This window comes from Labeo rohita, chromosome 3, assembly GCF_022985175.1.
Source record: "Labeo rohita strain BAU-BD-2019 chromosome 3, IGBB_LRoh.1.0, whole genome shotgun sequence".
Classification (NCBI taxonomy): domain Eukaryota; kingdom Metazoa; phylum Chordata; class Actinopteri; order Cypriniformes; family Cyprinidae; genus Labeo; species Labeo rohita.
Window position 1 is genome coordinate 27,223,748 of NC_066871.1, and position 19,554 is coordinate 27,243,301.

At 35.2% G+C, this 19,554-nt stretch overlaps 1 protein-coding gene across 2 annotated transcripts in view; it reads left to right on the forward strand.

The window, feature by feature from the left end:
- Window positions 1–19,554, forward strand: part of crhr1 (corticotropin releasing hormone receptor 1) — a 163,065-nt gene that overhangs the window by 32,962 nt on the left and 110,549 nt on the right. For both annotated transcript variants that reach the window (XR_007826355.1, XM_051102015.1), the window contains exon 2: window positions 15,498–15,585. Coding sequence is in view for 1 of the 2 variants with exons in the window: in XM_051102015.1 (XP_050957972.1) it covers window positions 15,498–15,585 (88 nt within the window). In the remaining variant the exon portion in view is untranslated. The remainder of the gene's footprint in view (window positions 1–15,497; window positions 15,586–19,554) is intronic.

The following is a 19,554-nucleotide window of genomic DNA, read 5'->3' on the forward strand; positions in this document are numbered from 1 at the left end:
TTCTTTTTCTCTTGCTTTGGCATCTCATACCAGGCCATATGGTCATGGTGTGGTCTGTGGCTTGGCACTAAGTCAGTCCGGAGCAGGTGAATGGCAGTGTGTTGGATTGAGAAATCTAAAGTCACATTGAGACAATGCACTGACAGATACCTTATCAGCCAGACCTTTTGGATAAAAGAGAAATGGACCGCAATTCACCTGTAAGCTTAAACTGACACATAAACAACTTTATTCTGTTTATGGTTACTACTGGTAAATGCTACACTGTATTTTAAAAGCCTTGAAAAAAAAAGAAAAAGAAAAGATTAACTGCGTCTGTGAGGCAAATTAAGATTGAAAGGCAAATTAAGATTGTCTCTCAGTCTGTGAGTGCATATATCTGTACACAATACAACATATCACAACATCATTTATCAAACTGTGATTAATTTTGTGAATGGTGATGCCTGCTTAATATATCTAGCAGCTGCTGAACTCTATTATATATATCCTGTATATAAACCTGGCAAACACTTATAGGGAACAATTCTCACTGTTAACTAGTTACTTATTAGCGTGCCTATTATTAACATATTGGCTGTTTATTAGTACTTATAAAGCACCTATTCTGCATGACCATATTCTACATCTCTGATCCTGCATGTTAAAAAAAATCAGTTTTTGTAAAAAAAAAAAAAAGTCAGTAAAACATCTTGTGAATAGTCATAATAACATTTAGCCTACCTCAGATAAGCCAGCAAGCCTATAATTTTTGCCAACATTGTTTTATTTTTCTTATAAATCAGACAGTTAACAGAGTTGAAGCCTACACTTTTTATTGCTGTTTTTAATGTTAAATATGAAATAATTTTGGGGTGGCAGAGTAGGTGGAATTTTCACATTAACTTTATGCAAAATAACATGATTTTATTACATTAATTATTTTGTTTTAAAGTAGTAATTTAAAGCATTTCTATAGATATATTTATCATGTCTGTGAGGCAAGTTTTGGATCATTTTTGTGAAGCATTCCTCCTTAAGTGATGGCAGAAAGCGCATGTTTGTTTTCCTTATTTTACGAAAACACAACATTTTGTTGATATTGTGCGTGCACACGAATGACCTTTTACAGTTCCGAATGATGTATTACTCTTACTTTTATGAACAAAAATGATGGCGTATTTTAGGTTTCCACTGTTAAAAAAAATGCAAGTGATCACGGTGGCGCTTCGATGTCCTGCAAAGCACACTCTAGCTTTCATTTTCGGAGATGCGTCTAACAGCGCACATTTATCTAGATTAAATGTTTAAATTAATAATTATTGTGAAATGCATCAAGTGTTTTATGTCTATAGATTTTATTTTAGCCAAGTCGTGTCAATTTGAGCATCAATGCTCAACTCATTGCCGCTGGCCGCTTAGTCGTGTACTTTAAAAAACAAAAGTTTGAATTTAACAAACCTAAAATGTTCCAAATGTATTTCTAAATTAACTTTTAAATTAATAAAGAAACAAAACAAAATCTAGCCACTTTGCCATTCCTGAAATGTTTTCCTCAAAAACCATAATTTCTTCACAACTGAAGACAGAAAGACATGAACATCTTGGATGACAAGGGGGTGAGTAAATTATTTGTAAATTGTTGTTCTGGAAGTGGACTTCTCCTTTAAAAACCAAAACTGAACTATTAATGGCTGCAACAGCAGCTGTGTAATAAACACAGGCTCTGTTCTGATAAGTTGTCGGACAAGGGCAGGGCTCGTCTTGGGGCCAGGGCTGGGGTTGTGCAGGGATCTATCGTTCTAATTAAAAGTTCCCCCTCAGCTTGGCGGACCCCCAATCTGACCGGGCCCATATGCACCTGCTTACCCAGATGCTACACCCCTGGTTGTGGAAGATTTTTAGTTAATGCTCACTAAAAATCTCTGTAATCGTATGAGTCTTTGAAAAAAATTATTAGTAAATGTATCTATGTATGTATCTACTATATATATACACTCTTAAAAATAAAGGCGCTTTACGATGCCACAGAAGAACCTTTTTGTCTAAATGGTTCCATAAAGAACCTTCAATATCTGAAGAACCCTTCTGTTTCACAAAAGGTTTTCTTTGTGGCGAAAGAAGGTTCTTCAGATTATGAAAAGGTAAAAAAGAGATGGTTCTTTGACTGAATGGTGCCTTATGGAAACAAAAATGGTTCATCTATGGCATTGCTTTGAAGAACCTTTTAAAGCACCTTTAGTTTTAAGAGTGTATGTGTATTTTAACAGTGAAAATGCATTTGAGTAACTGTGTAACTATTTATTTGCTTGTTCATTCATTCGTTCTTTGATTTGTTTATTCATTTATTAATTTCATTTTTTAAAGATTATCATAGCCTAATGTTGACTGCATTTTTCAAGGTCAGCCAATTATTTATCTCACTGTTATCTCTTTTATACACAAAACAGTGTAACACAAAACATATATCGTTTAACATTTGAAAATGCAAAAAGCACCTTTCTGTCATTTCATTGAGGTTTTTTTGTTTGTTTGTTTTTTTCAGTGCACATTTAAAGTGTCAATTTAGTTTTCACTTTACCTGCCCTTCACTCTAAAAACAACCTAGCGCTGGGTAAAATATGGACATACCCAGCGATTGGGTTGTTTTGACCCAGCGGTTGAGTTAAATGTTTTGACCCAACCGCTGGGTCAAAACAACCATATTTTGTAGTTTGTCCATATTTTAACCAACACTGGGTTGTATGTAACCCAGCGGTTTTTAGAGTGTTGTTGTTTTCAACAAGGTCTCCATAATAGTTTGTGTTACCAATCATAACCTTGCTTCGCAGCAGTCTAGAAAAGCATCTAGCTGAGTGTTTAATTACTGTGGATTTTAATTCTTTTCAAAGAAGAAAAGAAGATTTGAAGGCTCAGTGATCAGTGGCATAAGCTACACGCGGTTCTGTTAACCCACAGAACATTTAATAAACTGACTTTATAGTACCTCTGCCCCTTAGATTTAAATCCTCAAAGACTGAACTTGTCAGATGGAGCTGTGGGATCACACTGGCTTTGCGCTTTCAACCAGCAGGCTGGCATCAATCCCTAGGATTTCTAGTCTTTGTATTCCAAGATCATCCTTCCTTTGCTGGCCGGCGATCTCCAGCGCCTGTGGCTCAGCAGCCCGTCGTGGAGTCTTTACTGGAAGGATTCAGGCTTACGCTCGCACAAGCACACTGCTTTAGACAGCACATCGGTTGGCTCCAGCCAATCAAACCGTTTGTCTCAGCGCAGGCTGAGCCAGTGGACTGAGGAGAAGCGCGTGGAACACACCGCTACGTGTGCATGTGCTGTTCTTGTGTGTTAAAGGCTATTGTTAGAGCAGGATTACACATTACCAACACTGCTGCCAGAGAACCGCTGCCAGTCTCCTCAGCTGACCTCAGGGAACTGACCACAAAATATAATATCTAATTTCAGACAACTGCGAAACAGGGTCAACACACTGCTTACGGTTGTTGTCGTTACGGTTATGAGAACAGCCTCTTCAGGGCCAGAAATTCAAATGAACTGAGTCAGATTGGTGAGATGGTTTTGCATAATATGTGTTCTATTAAATCTCAGCACTGAAATTTTTATTTATTCATGAATGAAATGCTTTATTAATAGTCATTTTAATATTGCAATGAGATGGAAATCGATGCCTTATTCGTGTTTGTGGGTATTTGGGCATAAAGTTTCCTAGAAAGACACTCAATTTCATGATACTGACAGCATCTAATATCTAAATACTTTTATGTATAGACAACTTGCATGTCTTCTGGTGGCTAGAGAAATTCCACGAAACGTTTAATAATTCCATTGCAGCACTCTCATTTATCAGGAAATAATGGTGAACATATTTTGATTTAAAGCTATTAATGAAATACAGATGAGTATGGAAGCCTGTTTCCGCCACTGAATAAAAAATAATTTGACTTTATAGCGTGCAATTGTGAGTTTTTATCTCGCAATTGTGTTTTATCTCACAATTCCGAAAAAAAATTGCATTTGCAAGAAAAAAGTCAGAATTGCAAGTTATTCTTATCGCTATTCTTATTTTATTTCTTGCTATTCTGACTTTATTTCTCGCAATTGTAAGTTAATATCATACAATTCTGACTTTATATCTAGGTATTCTGACTTTACAACTTAAAATTGTGAGTTTACATCTCATAGTTCTGAGAAAAAAAGTCTGAATTGCAAATATATCTCACCACTCTAAAAAAACACAAAATTGCAAGATGTAAACTCACAATTGTGTGAAAAAAGGTCAGAATTGTGAGTTAAAAAGTCGCAATTACCTGTTTAACGGGCTTCCATAAATGAGACTAGATAGTAAAGTCAAACACACACACACAAAAAAAAAACATAAATAAATAATAATAAATAAATAAACCCATTAGTTCATAAATATAAATCAAATGAATTGCCCATTTATGTACGTCTATAAAGTTGTTTATTTGTAAAAACATTTGCGTTTTAGATGCTGTCAATATGTTGATATGCATTGCATGCTTATTCAAACATACAAAAACATACAGTATGTGTACTCAAATACCTATGTGAATACTGATTAGGGATTTTTTATTTTTTCTTTGAAATGATTGATGTTACAATGCTGACCGAAACACAATTTTGTAAAAGATTTTATTGTTCCATCTAACCCGAACTGCAGAGTTGAACTCAATTGTAATCTCAATTGTAAGCAAACTTTTATTGTTTATTAGCTTAGTAATATGGATATAGTATCTTCCATATCAGCTTGCTAGTTTTATACCCATTTTATGCTGCAAAGGTGACACAGAAGAGCTTGTGAGGTGGCATTTAGGTGTCTTTGCACAGACTGTTTAAATCTTTCCCTGTCAGCGTTTTTTTAAAAAAAAAGTTGTCAGGCACCGCCAGCATTTCTGATCATTTTCACTAAAATTTAATAGTCCCCAGGATGTTTTGTGTATGAATATCTGAACATGCGATCAAAATAAAAAAAAAACTGAGACTCAACTTAAAAAAAAAAAAAAAAAAAAAAAAAAAAATCTGGTTTGTTTTAGCTTCAAGCATTTTTTTTTTTTTTTAATCAATGCTTGGATGTATGTACGTTTCATAAAAAAGCGACATTTTGAGCAAAAAGCTAAGAAAATCACGTTTTTTATCAAAGATTACATCTGGATCATATTCAGTACAATGATCAAAGCGAAGATGCAATAGATCACTTCCATCAGGACCCCCAAAGCTTCACAGTCCTTTACCAATTCCTGGATTTCATTTGGTAACATTAGGCAGTTTTCATTTATATGCTGTTTATTGTAGATGATCCCATTATTTTTCATATGCATCTGCTTACATATGAGATTGCTCATTAATGCGTCTTCCTCGCCTGTGTTTTTGATTGTATAACAGCATATAACAGCGGAAACATGGAAACCTGAAAAATTCAGTGTTTGGCCGGGAAAAAGTTAATGGTTATCAGAGGTGGCACAGAGCATTTAAACAGCAACGATAACCAGTGACACTTTGATACCAGGGCTGAGGTGGGTAAGAACAGGTATAATTTGGCTTTCATGCAGCATTTTGTCTCTACATAGAATTTTGAGCAGGCACAGAGCAGCCTTAACGAATGTGAGAACCTCAGAAGGGCAAAAAATGCAAAGCATTGCATGCACGTAATAGCGTGTGATTCTGGTCTTCATAAAAATCATAGTGTTCTCATTAGCAGCAACTATTTTAGTGCCAGCATTGTTTGCCATTAAGATTTTATGCAATGGTTAGTTTCAGTCCACTGATTTGATTGGACAAGAAGTGTTCCAAGAGTTCCCAGAGTACTGATGCAATGTAACTGCACTGGAACATCTGATTGTTTGTATCACCTTTCCAATTCTGTTGTTTGCAAACGCTGCGAAGAAAATGTACAGTACAAAATGTTTGGGGTCAGTAAGATTTGTTTTGTATTTTTTAAAAGGGATAGTACTCCCAAAAACGAAAGTTCTGTCGTGACTTAATCACCATCAAATTGTTTCAAACCTGTATGAATTTCTCTTTTTTGCTGAACACAAACAACAGAATTGTTGTTTTTGGGTGAACTGTCGCTTTAAGACGTCTGAAGCTCACCAAGGCTGTGTTTGTTTGTACAAACACACATAGTAATATTGTGAAGTATTTGCTTCTCAAAAATTATTACCAATGTTAAAAACAGTTGTGCTGTTAATATTTCGGTGGAAACCATGATCTTTTTCAGGATTATTTGATGAATAGAAAGTCAAAAGAACAGCACTGATTTGAAATACACTACCAGTCAAAAGAATTTTATTTATTTAAAATACAGCAAATTTATTATGGAAATGAATACTTTTATTTAGCAAGGATGCTTTAAATGTATCAAAACGGATACTAAAGACATTTATAATGTTACAAAAGATTTCTGTTTCAGATAAATGCTGTTCTTCTGAACTTTCTAGTCATTAAAGAAACCTGAAAAAAAAAAAAATCTACTCAGCTGTTTTCAACATCATAATAATGATAAATGTTTTTTGAGCAGCAAATCAGAATATTAGAATGATGTCTATAGTATCATGTGACAGGAGTAATGCTAAAATGCAAAAAAAAAAAAAAAAAAATCAGCTTTGAAATCACAGGAATAAATGACATTTTAAAATCTATTCAGATAGAATACAGTTAATTTTTTTGCTATAAATGCAGGCTTGGTGAGCAGATGAGATTTCTTTAAAAACATAAAAACTTTTGACTGGTAGAGTAGAGATTCTGTAACATTTCAAATCTTCACTGTCACTTTGAAACATTCATTGCATTACAAAGCCTCTGCTGCGGTTTACTTTTTATTGTAACTAGCGTCCATTTTTTTTCTAAACAAAATATCACGTACTCTAACCTGGATTTTGCAAACATGGATTGAGACGAATAGCTGGCACCATCTTGAACTCTGTATGGCAGCGATAAGAGACTTGTGGCCAAGCTTGGTTATTGTTTCCTAGAAAGGCTTTGCCGTAACATGCACAACTGCACACAGCTGGACCCTCCCTCTCCAACTGCACCTTCAGTCTGTTGGATTTAATCCGAAAAAGTTCAGCATCAAGCAACTGGAGGGTGGAAATAGAGCGAGGAGGGAAAAGTGCAGGAGGATATCGTTCGGTGTCGTTTGGACATAGCTAGTTAAAATGTGGCTTTTTTATCCTCTCGGACTGTAAGGAGGATTAGATGGTTTATTCTCTGCCCAAAATAGACCTGCCTCAGAGAAACATGCAGGCAATGCTGGATAGAATTTGATCTGCTCTAAGCTGCTCAACAATGGCTCCTAAAGAGCCAGACTCATAAAGTTCTTCTAGAATACGGATCAGTGCTAAGGGTGGGAGTTGAAATTGCATTTCCTTTACATCCTATTTGCAAATCACAATAGGGAAGATGGAAAGCAACGGTTAAGAGCCATTAGGTACATTTACTAAGATGCCTTCTTTCATATATCGTTGCCTCATAAATAGTTTATATACTGTGCCAAAGCATATGGGGAATTGTGTCACATCTCATTCTTCATGTTTTACCAAGCGTGTAACAGACCAGTCATTCCCAAGAGAGTGCTGTATTTTAGGATGTTCCGGAGAATTCAGATTTCCAAAGAGGAATTATAACTTAAATCTGCTGCCATTTGATTTAACTAACTGTTTAAGAAAAGTAAATGGGACATTTAAGGTTTGTCAATTCATCATGTGACCTGTGGATGATTTTTCATGCTTGATAATGAAATTTTGCCACACAAAGACTGCAATTGACGCTGACCCTTGTTATCTAGATTGTATGTACAAATAGTTTGCCGTTAGGTCTTTTTCAGGGAAATTTTATTGTCCAAAAACTCGTGATATGGAGCTAAAGCTCTGAGCTACTTGGTGAGACTGTGGTTCACTCACAGTATTTTATTTTATTTTATTTTATTTTATTTTATTTTATTTTATTTTATTTTATTTTATTTTATTTTATTTTATTTTATTTTGTATTTCTTTATATATATATATTTTTACCTTATTTTATTATAACATTTATAGATTAAAATGTATAGATTATTACATAACATTTATTTTAATGTTTGTATTTAAAATAAAATATATGTATTATTTATTTCATTTGTACTCATTTTGCACTTTTCATTTCATTTTGTCATTGTTATTTTTAACAGTTATTTGATTTTTTTAAATGTTTTTTTATATAAAAAAATGATAAGAAATCATAAAGTACAGTATTTTTTATTTAATTGTAATTTTATGTTATTTTATTTAATTTTCTTACGTGTGTGTATTTTATAATTGGATTTTATTATAACATGTTTTAAACATTTATATTTATTAAAATAAAATACATGTATTATTTATTTTATTTGTACTAATTTTATTTCATTTTAGCATTTTTTTTTTTTTTTTTTTTTAGCATTTATTGGAATTTTTAAAAAGTGTTTTTATGAAACAATGATAAACAATCATAGAGTACAGTTTAAAAAGTAAACCATTATCATAATGGCCACTTTACCAGCATTAATAATGTTACTGCTAAATGATATCCAGAATAGTGAGTTAAAATAAACACATTTCTGGTTGGTGAAGGGTACTTGAGCCTTGCTCATAGGGCTTTAAATATGTCAAAAAAAGGTTGAGGTGAGTTTTAGGCAGTTCTAAAGCATGCATTTGTTCTCTTCAGGTGGTCTTATGATCATAGATCATAAACTAAGATACCTTTCTGCCCCAGTGTCATTCAGAAGAGTGAGGCCTGTGCCTCCTCAAGTAATGGCTGTTTAGTATCATCTAATTTCCTCATGGTGTTATATCTTCCCTCAGTTATCAGCTTATTTCTGATAGCTGCAAAGCTTTTTTATCCCACAAGACCCGTTTTCCCAGTGTCCCATTGCATTCATCCTTGATTTGTTAAAAGACCTGGGTTTCTGCTAAAGCTTTCTTGCTCCTCTTAGGCGGTTAGTAGTCTTCCCTCGTCCACCGTTCTTCAGGGACTGGCCCTGTACATGTGTGATAGGGGTGCTCTCGGTTCTGCTTTACAGCAGGGTTTTCCTTCGAGGCCAATCTGAAGAGTTCCTTAGGAGAGACAGAACGAGGCAAAATGTGGTAAAGGCCTTAAGGTTAGAGAAAGTGGTCTTTGTTTGAAATGTGAGGTGGGATTTCATAGTCACATACCTACAGCATGTGGGGAAGGTATACTGGGACAGCCATCATTTCTGGGCCTGATGCCTTTTCATTAGCTCTGTTCTACCCAGTCTCTTAGGAGGAGTATCAAAGAGGTGCTTAAGAGCTTCCCTGTGGAGTCTGGGGTGTTTTGATAATGAACAGTATTGTGTGTTTTGTACTGTTCTTACTTTTGAAGGAGATCAAGGATGTTTAAGTACTTGGCTTTTGAGAGCGAGACCAAAAAGCACTGTTAGTTTTGGCCAGCATATATTTATATGCTAGTTAAGGCTTGTTTGTGCTGGCTAGTGCTGGTTTGGTGCTCGTCTAGCTGGTGCAGTTCACCAACCAAACCGATATGGTCAGTGTGATGAAACTGGCTGAACAAAGAAGTCTTGTTTGTTAAAGAAATTGTTAATAATAAGTTAAGTGCATACTGTAGGTGGATTTTGAGATAGCTTTATGTCCTAGATTGCATTTTGATCCATATTTAATATTTTGTAATGACATCCCTAGTGAAAAAAATACTAAAATGTATTTGAAATACATTTATTTTGTGCTAAGTATGCTACAAATATATTTACATATTTATGTGTTTAATAAAAATACCCTATAATTGTAGTTTTAGTACACTAATCTGGAATATTTATAGTCTGCTAAAGCGGAACAACTAATTTTGTGCTCAGTGCACTTTAATAGTGCAGAAGTGGTGCTGAAGTCCAGTGAAAGATATACTGCTGAAGTGAACTATTGCAAGTATACTTCAGGTACAGTTTAAATATCTGGCATTAAAAAAAGACTGATGTTCATACAACCCTCATCAACAGTGACATTAAAACACATTTTAGGCATAAAATTATTGCAATGTGCAATAAAGAAGCACTCCAAATAAAGGTTAATTTTAATATTATTTTATATTTTTATTATTTTATTACTTTTTTAGGGATGTTGTAATATATTTATTTATTTTTTATTTATTTTTTTACATTCATTCATTCATTCATTCACTCCAGTGTTAGTTTTATTTTTATCCATTTCATACACACATTTATTTATTTATTTGTTTGTCAGTGTTAGTTTTATCTGTCTTCCTTCCATAAGCTTATTTATTTATTTATTTATTTATTTATTTGTTTGTTTGTTTGTTTGTTTGTTTATCGGTGTTAGCTTTATTTGCATCCCTTCCATAAACATATTTATTTATTTATTTATTTATTTATCAGTGTTAGTTTATTTGTATCCCTTCCATAAACATGTCTATTTATTTATTTATTTGTTTGTTTGTTTGTTTGTTTATCAGTGTTTGTTTTACTTGTATCCCTTCCATAAATTTATTTATTTATTTATTTATCAGTGTTCGTTTTATTTGTATCCATTCCATAAACACATTTATTTATTTATTTGTTTGTTTGTTTATCAGTGTTAGTTTTATTTGCATTACTTCCATAAACATATGTATTTATTTATCAGTGTTAGATTTATTTGTATCTCTTCCATAAACACATTTATTTGTTTATTTATTTAATTTATTTATTTATTAGTGTTAGTTTTAATTTGTATCCTTTCTATAAACATGTTTGTTTGTTTATCAGTGTTAGTTTTATTTGCATCCCTTCTATAAACACATTTATTTATTTATTTATTTATTTATGTATTTATTTATCCATACATACATATTAAAAAAAGCAATAATTAGCAGCATTTAACTAAATAATATTTTACTTTAAGAAGTTGTTTTAATAAATATATTATGTATATATAAATAAATAAATATATATATATATATATATATTTTTTTTTTTTTTTTTTTTATCTAGGCAGGCATCTTTTCAGGAAGTCAGTGAGTCATTTGCTTGAATAAGTTTATTTAAATGAATCACTTGAATGAAATGAATCTTATTAATCAAAACTAACTGCTTCATAAATGAGAGACTTGACAAGTTCAACTAATACATACAGCTTAACTGCCATCAGGCTGCTGAAAAATATAGTTAAGTTAGTAGCGCCACTACTCTCAGTTAGTTACTTCCCTGCTGGTCATGTCAGCCAGAAGTTCTCTAGCTGTTTGTCAAACTATTATGTGCGTACAGTATGGGTTGAAGCCCTCATGGGCAATCCTGTCCACCACAAGGGTTATACAACGGCCTTCCACTGTTGGTGGCTGAGGGTGATGAAGTGAAACTGTTCCAAGTGACAGGAAAGTCTGAAGGCACGACTGTCTCTCGACACAAAACCAGCCTTCAGCGCCCTTGCGGAACAAGCCAGTTTGGATGAAGTCTGTGAAAGAGACAGCGAAGGGATTGGGAGAGTCGGAGAAAAAAATAGCTTGAGCGTTTGGGATGTTTCTGGAAGGACCTGAGGAAAAGGCAGTTCAAGGCTTCAAGAAGATTACTGGCGAATGAGCCAGCAGCCGACCAGCAAGATGAGTGTTAGTCTGCCAGCTCATAAAACACACCAGGGGCTGTATTTCTTCCGTTTTTCCCTCCTCGGTCCCGCTGTTTGTCTCCCGCTAGCTCGAGTATGTGCTGCAGACGGTCTTTAGAGCTGTCAACACTGAACTCCGTAAACCTGTCCTTATGTGACGGAGGTCAGGGACCAGTAGACAGCAGGCGGTTCACCTCACGCCACTGGGAACTTTCAGTCATTTTTGTACAGCTGGTAAAAATTTTAGCGCTTAGCTGAAAGACCTCACTCAGCGTGACAATACGGCTTTCCGTTGACATAATGAGTCTGTGGAGGTGGTATAAATTTTCATGGTTTCAGATAGAGTGTGGAAGGATCATCCACCATTCCCTGAAAGCTTTTAGAGGTCATGTGACCAAGTGGGGCCTTTGCAAACTTTATGGCTGAAGCCCGCTGAGAATGGAAGTACAATATGTTGGGTTCAGTCATAGACTCCTATTCATTTCTATTTTAGGAAGGTGATGTCATTTCATTCATCCCTATTCTTTATGTAGGTTTTGTATGTTGTAAGGGTATTCGTATCCAAGGCTATGAATTAGAGACGGCCTGGTTATGCGGTCACAAAACAGCAAATCAAGCATGGGCATAACCTCTACATCTCTCTCGGTGTTCAAAGAGCCATTAGTCTTAAAGCTGCGGTTTAGTAAAACATATCTAATGGATTCTGCTTGAAAAATATAAATTGCATTTAGTTCAGTTAGAGGGAATCATTTAGCCAGCGTGATATTAGGGGACAAGGGTCACATCTGTGAATTTTCCCTCTCATTTCCTGAACATGAATGTTGAAACGAAAGCCCTGGTTGCCAGAGTCTTAAATCTTTTAAATCTTAGAGCTTAAATCTTTTTAAAAGTTGGAAAGAATTTAGTATGAAATAACTGTGCAATGATGCACTGATGAGAATCAGAACTATCCATTTAAAGGGAGCGTTCACACAAAAATGAACATTATGTCATTAATTACTCCCCTCCATGTTTTTCCAAACGTGTAAGACCTTTGTTCCTCTTCAGAACACAAATTATGACCCTGCATAGACAGCAATGCAACTACCACGTTCAAGGGTATGCGTGTCAAAGACTGACATGGACAAGAAAAAAATGTTTGAATAAAATCATTATTTTTGTCTTTACTAACTTTCTGGGCCTTGAACGTGGTAGTTTCATTGCTCTAGGGTCAGAAAGCTCTCAAATTTCATCAAGAATATCTTCATTTGTTTTCTGAAGATAAACGAAGGTCTTAGGGGTTTAGAAAGACATGAGGGTAAAAAAAAAATGGGTGAACTGTCCCTTTAAATGAAATGCACACAAAATAAACTGAATTACAGTACAGATATTTAGCGCATATATATACAGTAAACATATGCATAGTTAAGCTACTGACTTGACTGAGACTAAAGAGTCTAGACTAAATCAGATGGACTAAAGAATTCACATAACAATTTTAATAGACAAATTACTGTCTAAGTTTGACTGAAATGTGATCTTTTGAAGTACATGTAAACCATTTAAGTAAGTGTGAACGTTGCCATCTGAACCCTGGTGTACACCAAACAAGCGGACCAAGACCACTAAAAAGGTGCGCCGCTATGCGACATGATTTCATGAAGGGAACTAGCAGTGTATTAAAAACAAAATGAGCAGAGGGCAAACGTGGTGCAACGAGGAGATAAAGTGCCTTTTATGAGCTCTTTGTAAGTTCACAGGTGGTCAAAAAATAATATACATGCAATAATGAGTGCGCTTAGTTCAGCAGATGGCAAGACAGTTTAAGTCGAACGCACCTTTCCTTTTATTTGGATTGTGATTCGAGAGTTCCATCACGAAATATACGTCATTCAACCCATCCAATCAGGTTGTGAACGTATCACTATGCCTTTAGGTTCGTATTTTTAGGTTCTCTGTAAAAAATGCCAGTGTGAATGCTAAGCGGACCAGGAACAACATGTATCAGTTTCCTTTTTGGTCCAGACCAAATAAACCAAATGAACCAAATGAACCAAATAAACCAAACTACAAGTGTGAACACACCCTGAAACACAAAAGTCTTCACAACAAACCACCAAAAAAGTTTAACTTGGAGAAATTAATTACAGAAATGTATTACCATTGTAAAATGTACCTCTCTAAGTAATAAGAACAAAATGTAATTAATTTAATTTAATTTAATTTAATTTAAGAACATTTCTTAATTGTTTTTTATTAATTAATTAACTATTTTTATAATATTTTTATAAATATTTATTTAACATTATTATAACTTAAAACACATAATCAAAAAAAATAAATAAATAAAAATTTGTTCCTCCGATATTTTCCTCTTTTTTTATATGCCATTTCTCTTTATCTACAGTCGATCTGCTAATATCCATCCTGTGCACTCATATTGAGCCCTCTCCTCTCTCATTAATTACAAGACACGCCCCTTACTGTTGATTGCCTACAAGTGTGTTTTGGGACTCGGTCCGGCACTGCAGTCAAAGGCATTTTTCAAAAATTGCTTAGTGCCATATAATAAAAATACCCTGCAGTTGTACTTTTAGTGTACTGAACTGGTATATTTAAAATCTGCTAAATTAGTACAACTAATTTTGTGCTTAAAGGAGAAGTCCACTTCCGAAACAAAGATTCACATATAATGTACTCACCCCCTTGTCATCCAAGATGTTCATGTCTTTCATCACTCGTAAAGAAATTGTGTTTTTTGAGGAAAACATTTCATTTTTCTCCATATAATGGACTGATATGGTGCCCTGAGTTTGAACTTCCAAAATGCAGTTTAAATGCGGCTTCAAACAATCCCAAATGCAGTTGTTTGGACTGTTTTTGTTCCGGTTCATGACAGTCAGGGTATGTCAAAATACTCCCATCTCATGTTCTCCCTCAACTTCAAAATTGTCTTATATCACTGTTTTATCTTTTTTGTTGAGGGTGTTTGATCTCCTTTGCGTGTTCGCTTTGCAAAGACTGGGTCGGTACTTCTGCAGCGATGTAGGATTTTTTCACATTTAAACTGCATTTTGGAAGTTCAAAATCGGGGCACCATACCAGTCCATTATATGGAGAAAAATGCAGAAATGTTTTCCTCAAAAAACAATTTCTTTACGACTGACATGAACATCTTGGAAGACAAGGGGGTGAGTACATTATATGTGAATCTTTGTACTGGAAGTGAACTTCTACTTTAATGCACTTTAATTGTGCGGAAGTAGTGCTGAAGTCCAACTAAAGATATACTTAAGTATATTTAATTGTGCTAAAGTGGAACTATTGCAAGTATACTTTAGGTACACTTATACAAATAGTTTACACAAGTATTTTGAATTTAAAGACCAATATTATTTAAAGATCATACAATCCTCATCAGTAGTGACATTAAAACACATTTTAGGCTTAATATTAAGAAATGTGCATTGTGTAGGACTCCAAGTAGTACTCCAAATAAAGTTTAATTACAATTACAAGTCTCAAGCGAGCTGTACTTAGTATAAAATAAATGAATTTTAAATCCATTACTTTTATTACTAGGGTTCATGGGGGCTTAAATTAAAACGTAATTTATTCTGTAGACTTAAACAAGCAATTTATGTTTACAAAGTATTTACAGGTAACCAAATAAGCAGCAGGAAAGCAGGTTTCACGTCTTTGAAAAACAGCTTAAATTTCAGTCTGTTCCTCACACATAGCTAGCGTATGACTTCAGAAGCACGAGCGTGTGACATGAGCACCTGCATTAGCATGAGACAGATGTTGACCTGATTTACTTTTCCATTGTATGCTGTCTCTTTGCTGGATGTCCAGATGGATGCTAAATCCACACTTTTGTTTTCCTTCCACAAATTTCTTTTCTTTGCACTACCGTTGCAGGTGTTGACCATCTGGATTACGCTAATCTCCAGGGCAACAGCTGACCTGACCTGCGACGCTCTGCTCCTGCTCTCCACAAATTTTACAGGTAAGTCTCCATAACTGATTTGAAACCAATTTTGCTTTGTGGTATATAAGAGTTTAGATTTGCTTTGGGAAGCATGGTCATAGATCAGTTACGCGAGTCAACTTAATGGCCTCTGGCGTTAATGGTCTCCCATTTGAGATATTGATAAAGTGTCATGGCGGCTGATGGGATCTGCAGTTAAGCTGCATATCACCAGAACATCTGAAAACGGATTCTGTTGACCTTAAGAACCTTTACTGAACACATTTACAGCAGACTTTGGTCTGTACATGTCATTCCAAATCTGTTTGAAACTGCAAAACACAAAAGGATGTATTTGTGATGTGAAATGAGAGTCAGTTTTGGACCCCATAGACTTTCACTCTATGGACAAAAGTTTCACATCATAAGGGTGAGTAAATAATGAAATCTTTAATATAAATCAATACTATAAATATTAGGAGTGAGGCCCTTGAGCTCTCTAAAGTTAAGTAGCCCTGGTTTAATGCTTTTATTTTATGAACTCTGAACTCTTTTTCCATATCGCCAAAGGGGACAGGGCACAGCAAGATTTATTGATGGTTATCCCATGGGATATGCAACATTTGTTTTTCAGTTTAGACAAAATGTCATGCGTAACAGACATAACTGCTATTGCTCAGAAAAGGCAATATAAGGAGATGAAAGTTGTAATGGCTGGATTGAGTTTGTTGTTTTTCGCACTGCTTTGAAAAACCCAAGACTTACTGGGGTTTATTTTGGTTTGCAGTTGAAGCAGAGGGGTAAATTGAGCACTAATGCAAGAATGCTGGAATACATGCAGATCTGTTTGCATTCAGAGCTTTGCAAAGGCTTAGCGAGTGTTAATCGGTGTAAAACTCTAGGGGAAAAATAACAGATTTTCTATGTGCAGTTTTTCACCTTTTAATATTACATTTAAAGAGTAATTTGTGCATAAACTTGGTTTAAGGGTTGTGTATTGTACACTAAACTGAGAAAATTGCTCCATGTTGTAAGTAATTATGTTTCATTTGAGGATCAGCTGTATCTTTTTATGAAAAATAAAAGCAGCCAAAAAATGAGACAAAAGATGACATTTAGCCAGAGTTTGGAGCAATAAAAACTAATGCAGATAGCATGCCCCACATAATTTGGTCTTGGAAAAACATTTGATTGCAGCCCATATCAACAGTAATTGACCATTACAAAAAACAGTATTATTTGATCTTTTTTTATCGCAATGTCTGAGTTTGTGTAGAGCAATTGGTTTAAATGTTATTTTAAAAATCCTAAGTAGCTACTGGTATTTGGCACAGAGGATGCTTGTTTCAGAGAGGAGAGAACTGAAATTTGCTATAGCCACATACAAGCTACAAAAATGTTTGATTGACAGTCATGTGCTAATACGGCTTTGAATTGCTTAAATGAAGGCATCATTTCTGAATAATAAGCTGCAACATTTTGTAAATAAGAAACAGTCAAAAAGTCCTCAGTTGAAAAAAAAATGAAGATTTTTGAGGAAAACATTCCAGGATTTTTCTCCATATAGTTGACTTCAATGGGGATCAGCGGGTTGAAGGTCTAAATTGCAGTTTCAGTGCAGCTTCAAAGGGCTCTATACGATCCCAGCCGAGGAATAAGCATCTTATCTAACAAAACGATTGGTCATTTTCTTTAAAAAAAAAAATAAAAAATCTATATACTTTTTAACCACAAATGCCTGTCTTGCACTAGCTCTGTGATGCATATCTATGACTTCACACATTACACATCACACTGGAAGGGTCACACGAGGTTAGTTCTTTGTATTTGTACTCTGGTTCAAAAAGGTATTGTAGGGCCAAAAACTCCATCTCATTTCCTCCCCCAACTTCAAAATTGTCCGCCATTGTTGTTTTACTTTTTTTGTAACAGGTGTTTGACTTTCTTTGCATGCCCGCTTTGTTAAAACTGGGTCGGTACTTCCACCTACGTCACACGTGACCTTCCCAACGTGATTACACAATGCGTGAAGTCATGGACACAGAGCTATTGCAAGATGAGCATTTGCAGTTAAACGGGTCAATGGATGCAAAGTTCACTTTTACATGTTGTTAAACATTAATGTGTGTTGGCACTGTATTTACAAATCCACCCTATAATGATAAAAATCCATGCAGTGTTTTTTAATTAATCTGTAATAAAATAATATCCCCTTTTTCAAATCGAGCTATTCTCAGATGCCTGTCGTTGTGGCGTCACACCCACAGAGGCCGCTCCCACGATAGTTGATTGACATGAGCGTTTTACCTCAGATCAGCTGTAACAGTCCAACCTCTTTGTTTCGATGCCGGAGCAGGGATGTAAGTTAGACAAGAATATTTCCGATTAAGCAATTGAGGTGTTCTGTTACTGGATGTAATAATGAATGTAGTGGTCGTCATTTACTCCCGACATCTGAACTGCTGAAGATGCAGTGGATTACATCTGTTTGCAAGCTGGTGATACAAGCTGATGATCCAGCTTCACCTACAGCGGAAGTGAGTATAAGGGTTTTTTTTAATGAATCTCTGCAATCACCTTTCCTAATAACATGCTAGTTAGCAAGTCTTTGGCTAAAGTAAACAATCTCTCGGAGCACAGCTCCGATAGAGAGAAGAGAGGGGCGTGGCGGGGCGAGCAGAGCTCATTTGCATTTAAAGCAGCCTCGACCAGAATGGGATGATTTTTGCAGAGCTGATTTTGGCAAGGTAAAAAGGGTGTTTTTTACACAACCATTGAGAATTTTTAACCAAAGTATATTATAAACTTTCCATCAAGACCCTAAAGAATCATATCAACTTGTGGAAAATGGGCATCCGATGACCCCTTTAAAAAGTATATATATATATATATTATTTTTTTTTTTTTTTTTTAAGAGAATGACAGGTTTCACTAAATAAGACCCTTTTTCCTTAGCTGGGATTGTGTAGAGCCCACTGACATTGCAGTGAAACTGCAATTTGGACCTTCAACCCACTGATCCCCTCTGAAATCCATTACATGAAGAAAAATCCTGGAACGTTTTCCTCAAAAAGTTTTATTCCTTTTGGACTAAAGAAAGAAAGACATGAACATCTTGGATGACATGGGGGTGAGTAAATTATTACAAGAATTCATCCTTGTTGCTGTTTTGGAGAATCAATAAAGAAATATCTTGTTTTAAAAAAGTCATATCCTATGATTTTTTTCTTCATGATTTCTTCACACACTTTACCCCGGTTATTATAGATCTTGATTTTTTATAGTTTGCTGAGAAGTTGAACTTGCGTTCAGATGTTCATAACAGGCCAGTTGAGACCAATCTGGTGTGAAATCTGGCAACCGCTCCATCCTTAAAACTTCAAAGAGTAAATCTCACACATACGGTGAAGTTAGCGTGGCTTTCCTCTTAAATGCAGACATGCGCTAATCCATCCGGTAGGCAGATTAATGGATCAAGTTCACACCCCTGAACTATATACATGTACAGGGTCGTACAGCCATTCGATGAGTCAATAGCACGCTGGTTAAACCTGCAGTTATTTGCAGTTGTTGTCAAATATCTGATTGGTCTTACAGTTGTATTTCTCCACGCAGCATTAACATGGCAATAAAATTGTGAGCGATTTCAGATAAGATTTTCCAGGATGAAACCAAACGTCGTATTTTTAAATGCTCACCATATAACGGATAATTAATCTGTCCTGAACGCCTGTAAAACCAGAACCTTACTGGCCGGCTCGACCAAGTGATGATATAATTACACAAGTCTTGAGGAATTCAACCACTAATCTCCAGCGCAGCTGCGGCAACAAAGCCTGCTGGTGCCAGCACAACAATTGCGAACTCACAAGGAGTTAGTGTTGTGTAATATCACTGGATATAAAAACTCTCATTGGCTATCTGAGCTGAATGATGAAAAGTTTTTAATAGAGGTTCTGTGTCTGCCAGTCGGATTCAATTTTGCATGCATGTGCTGCATGGCGAAGA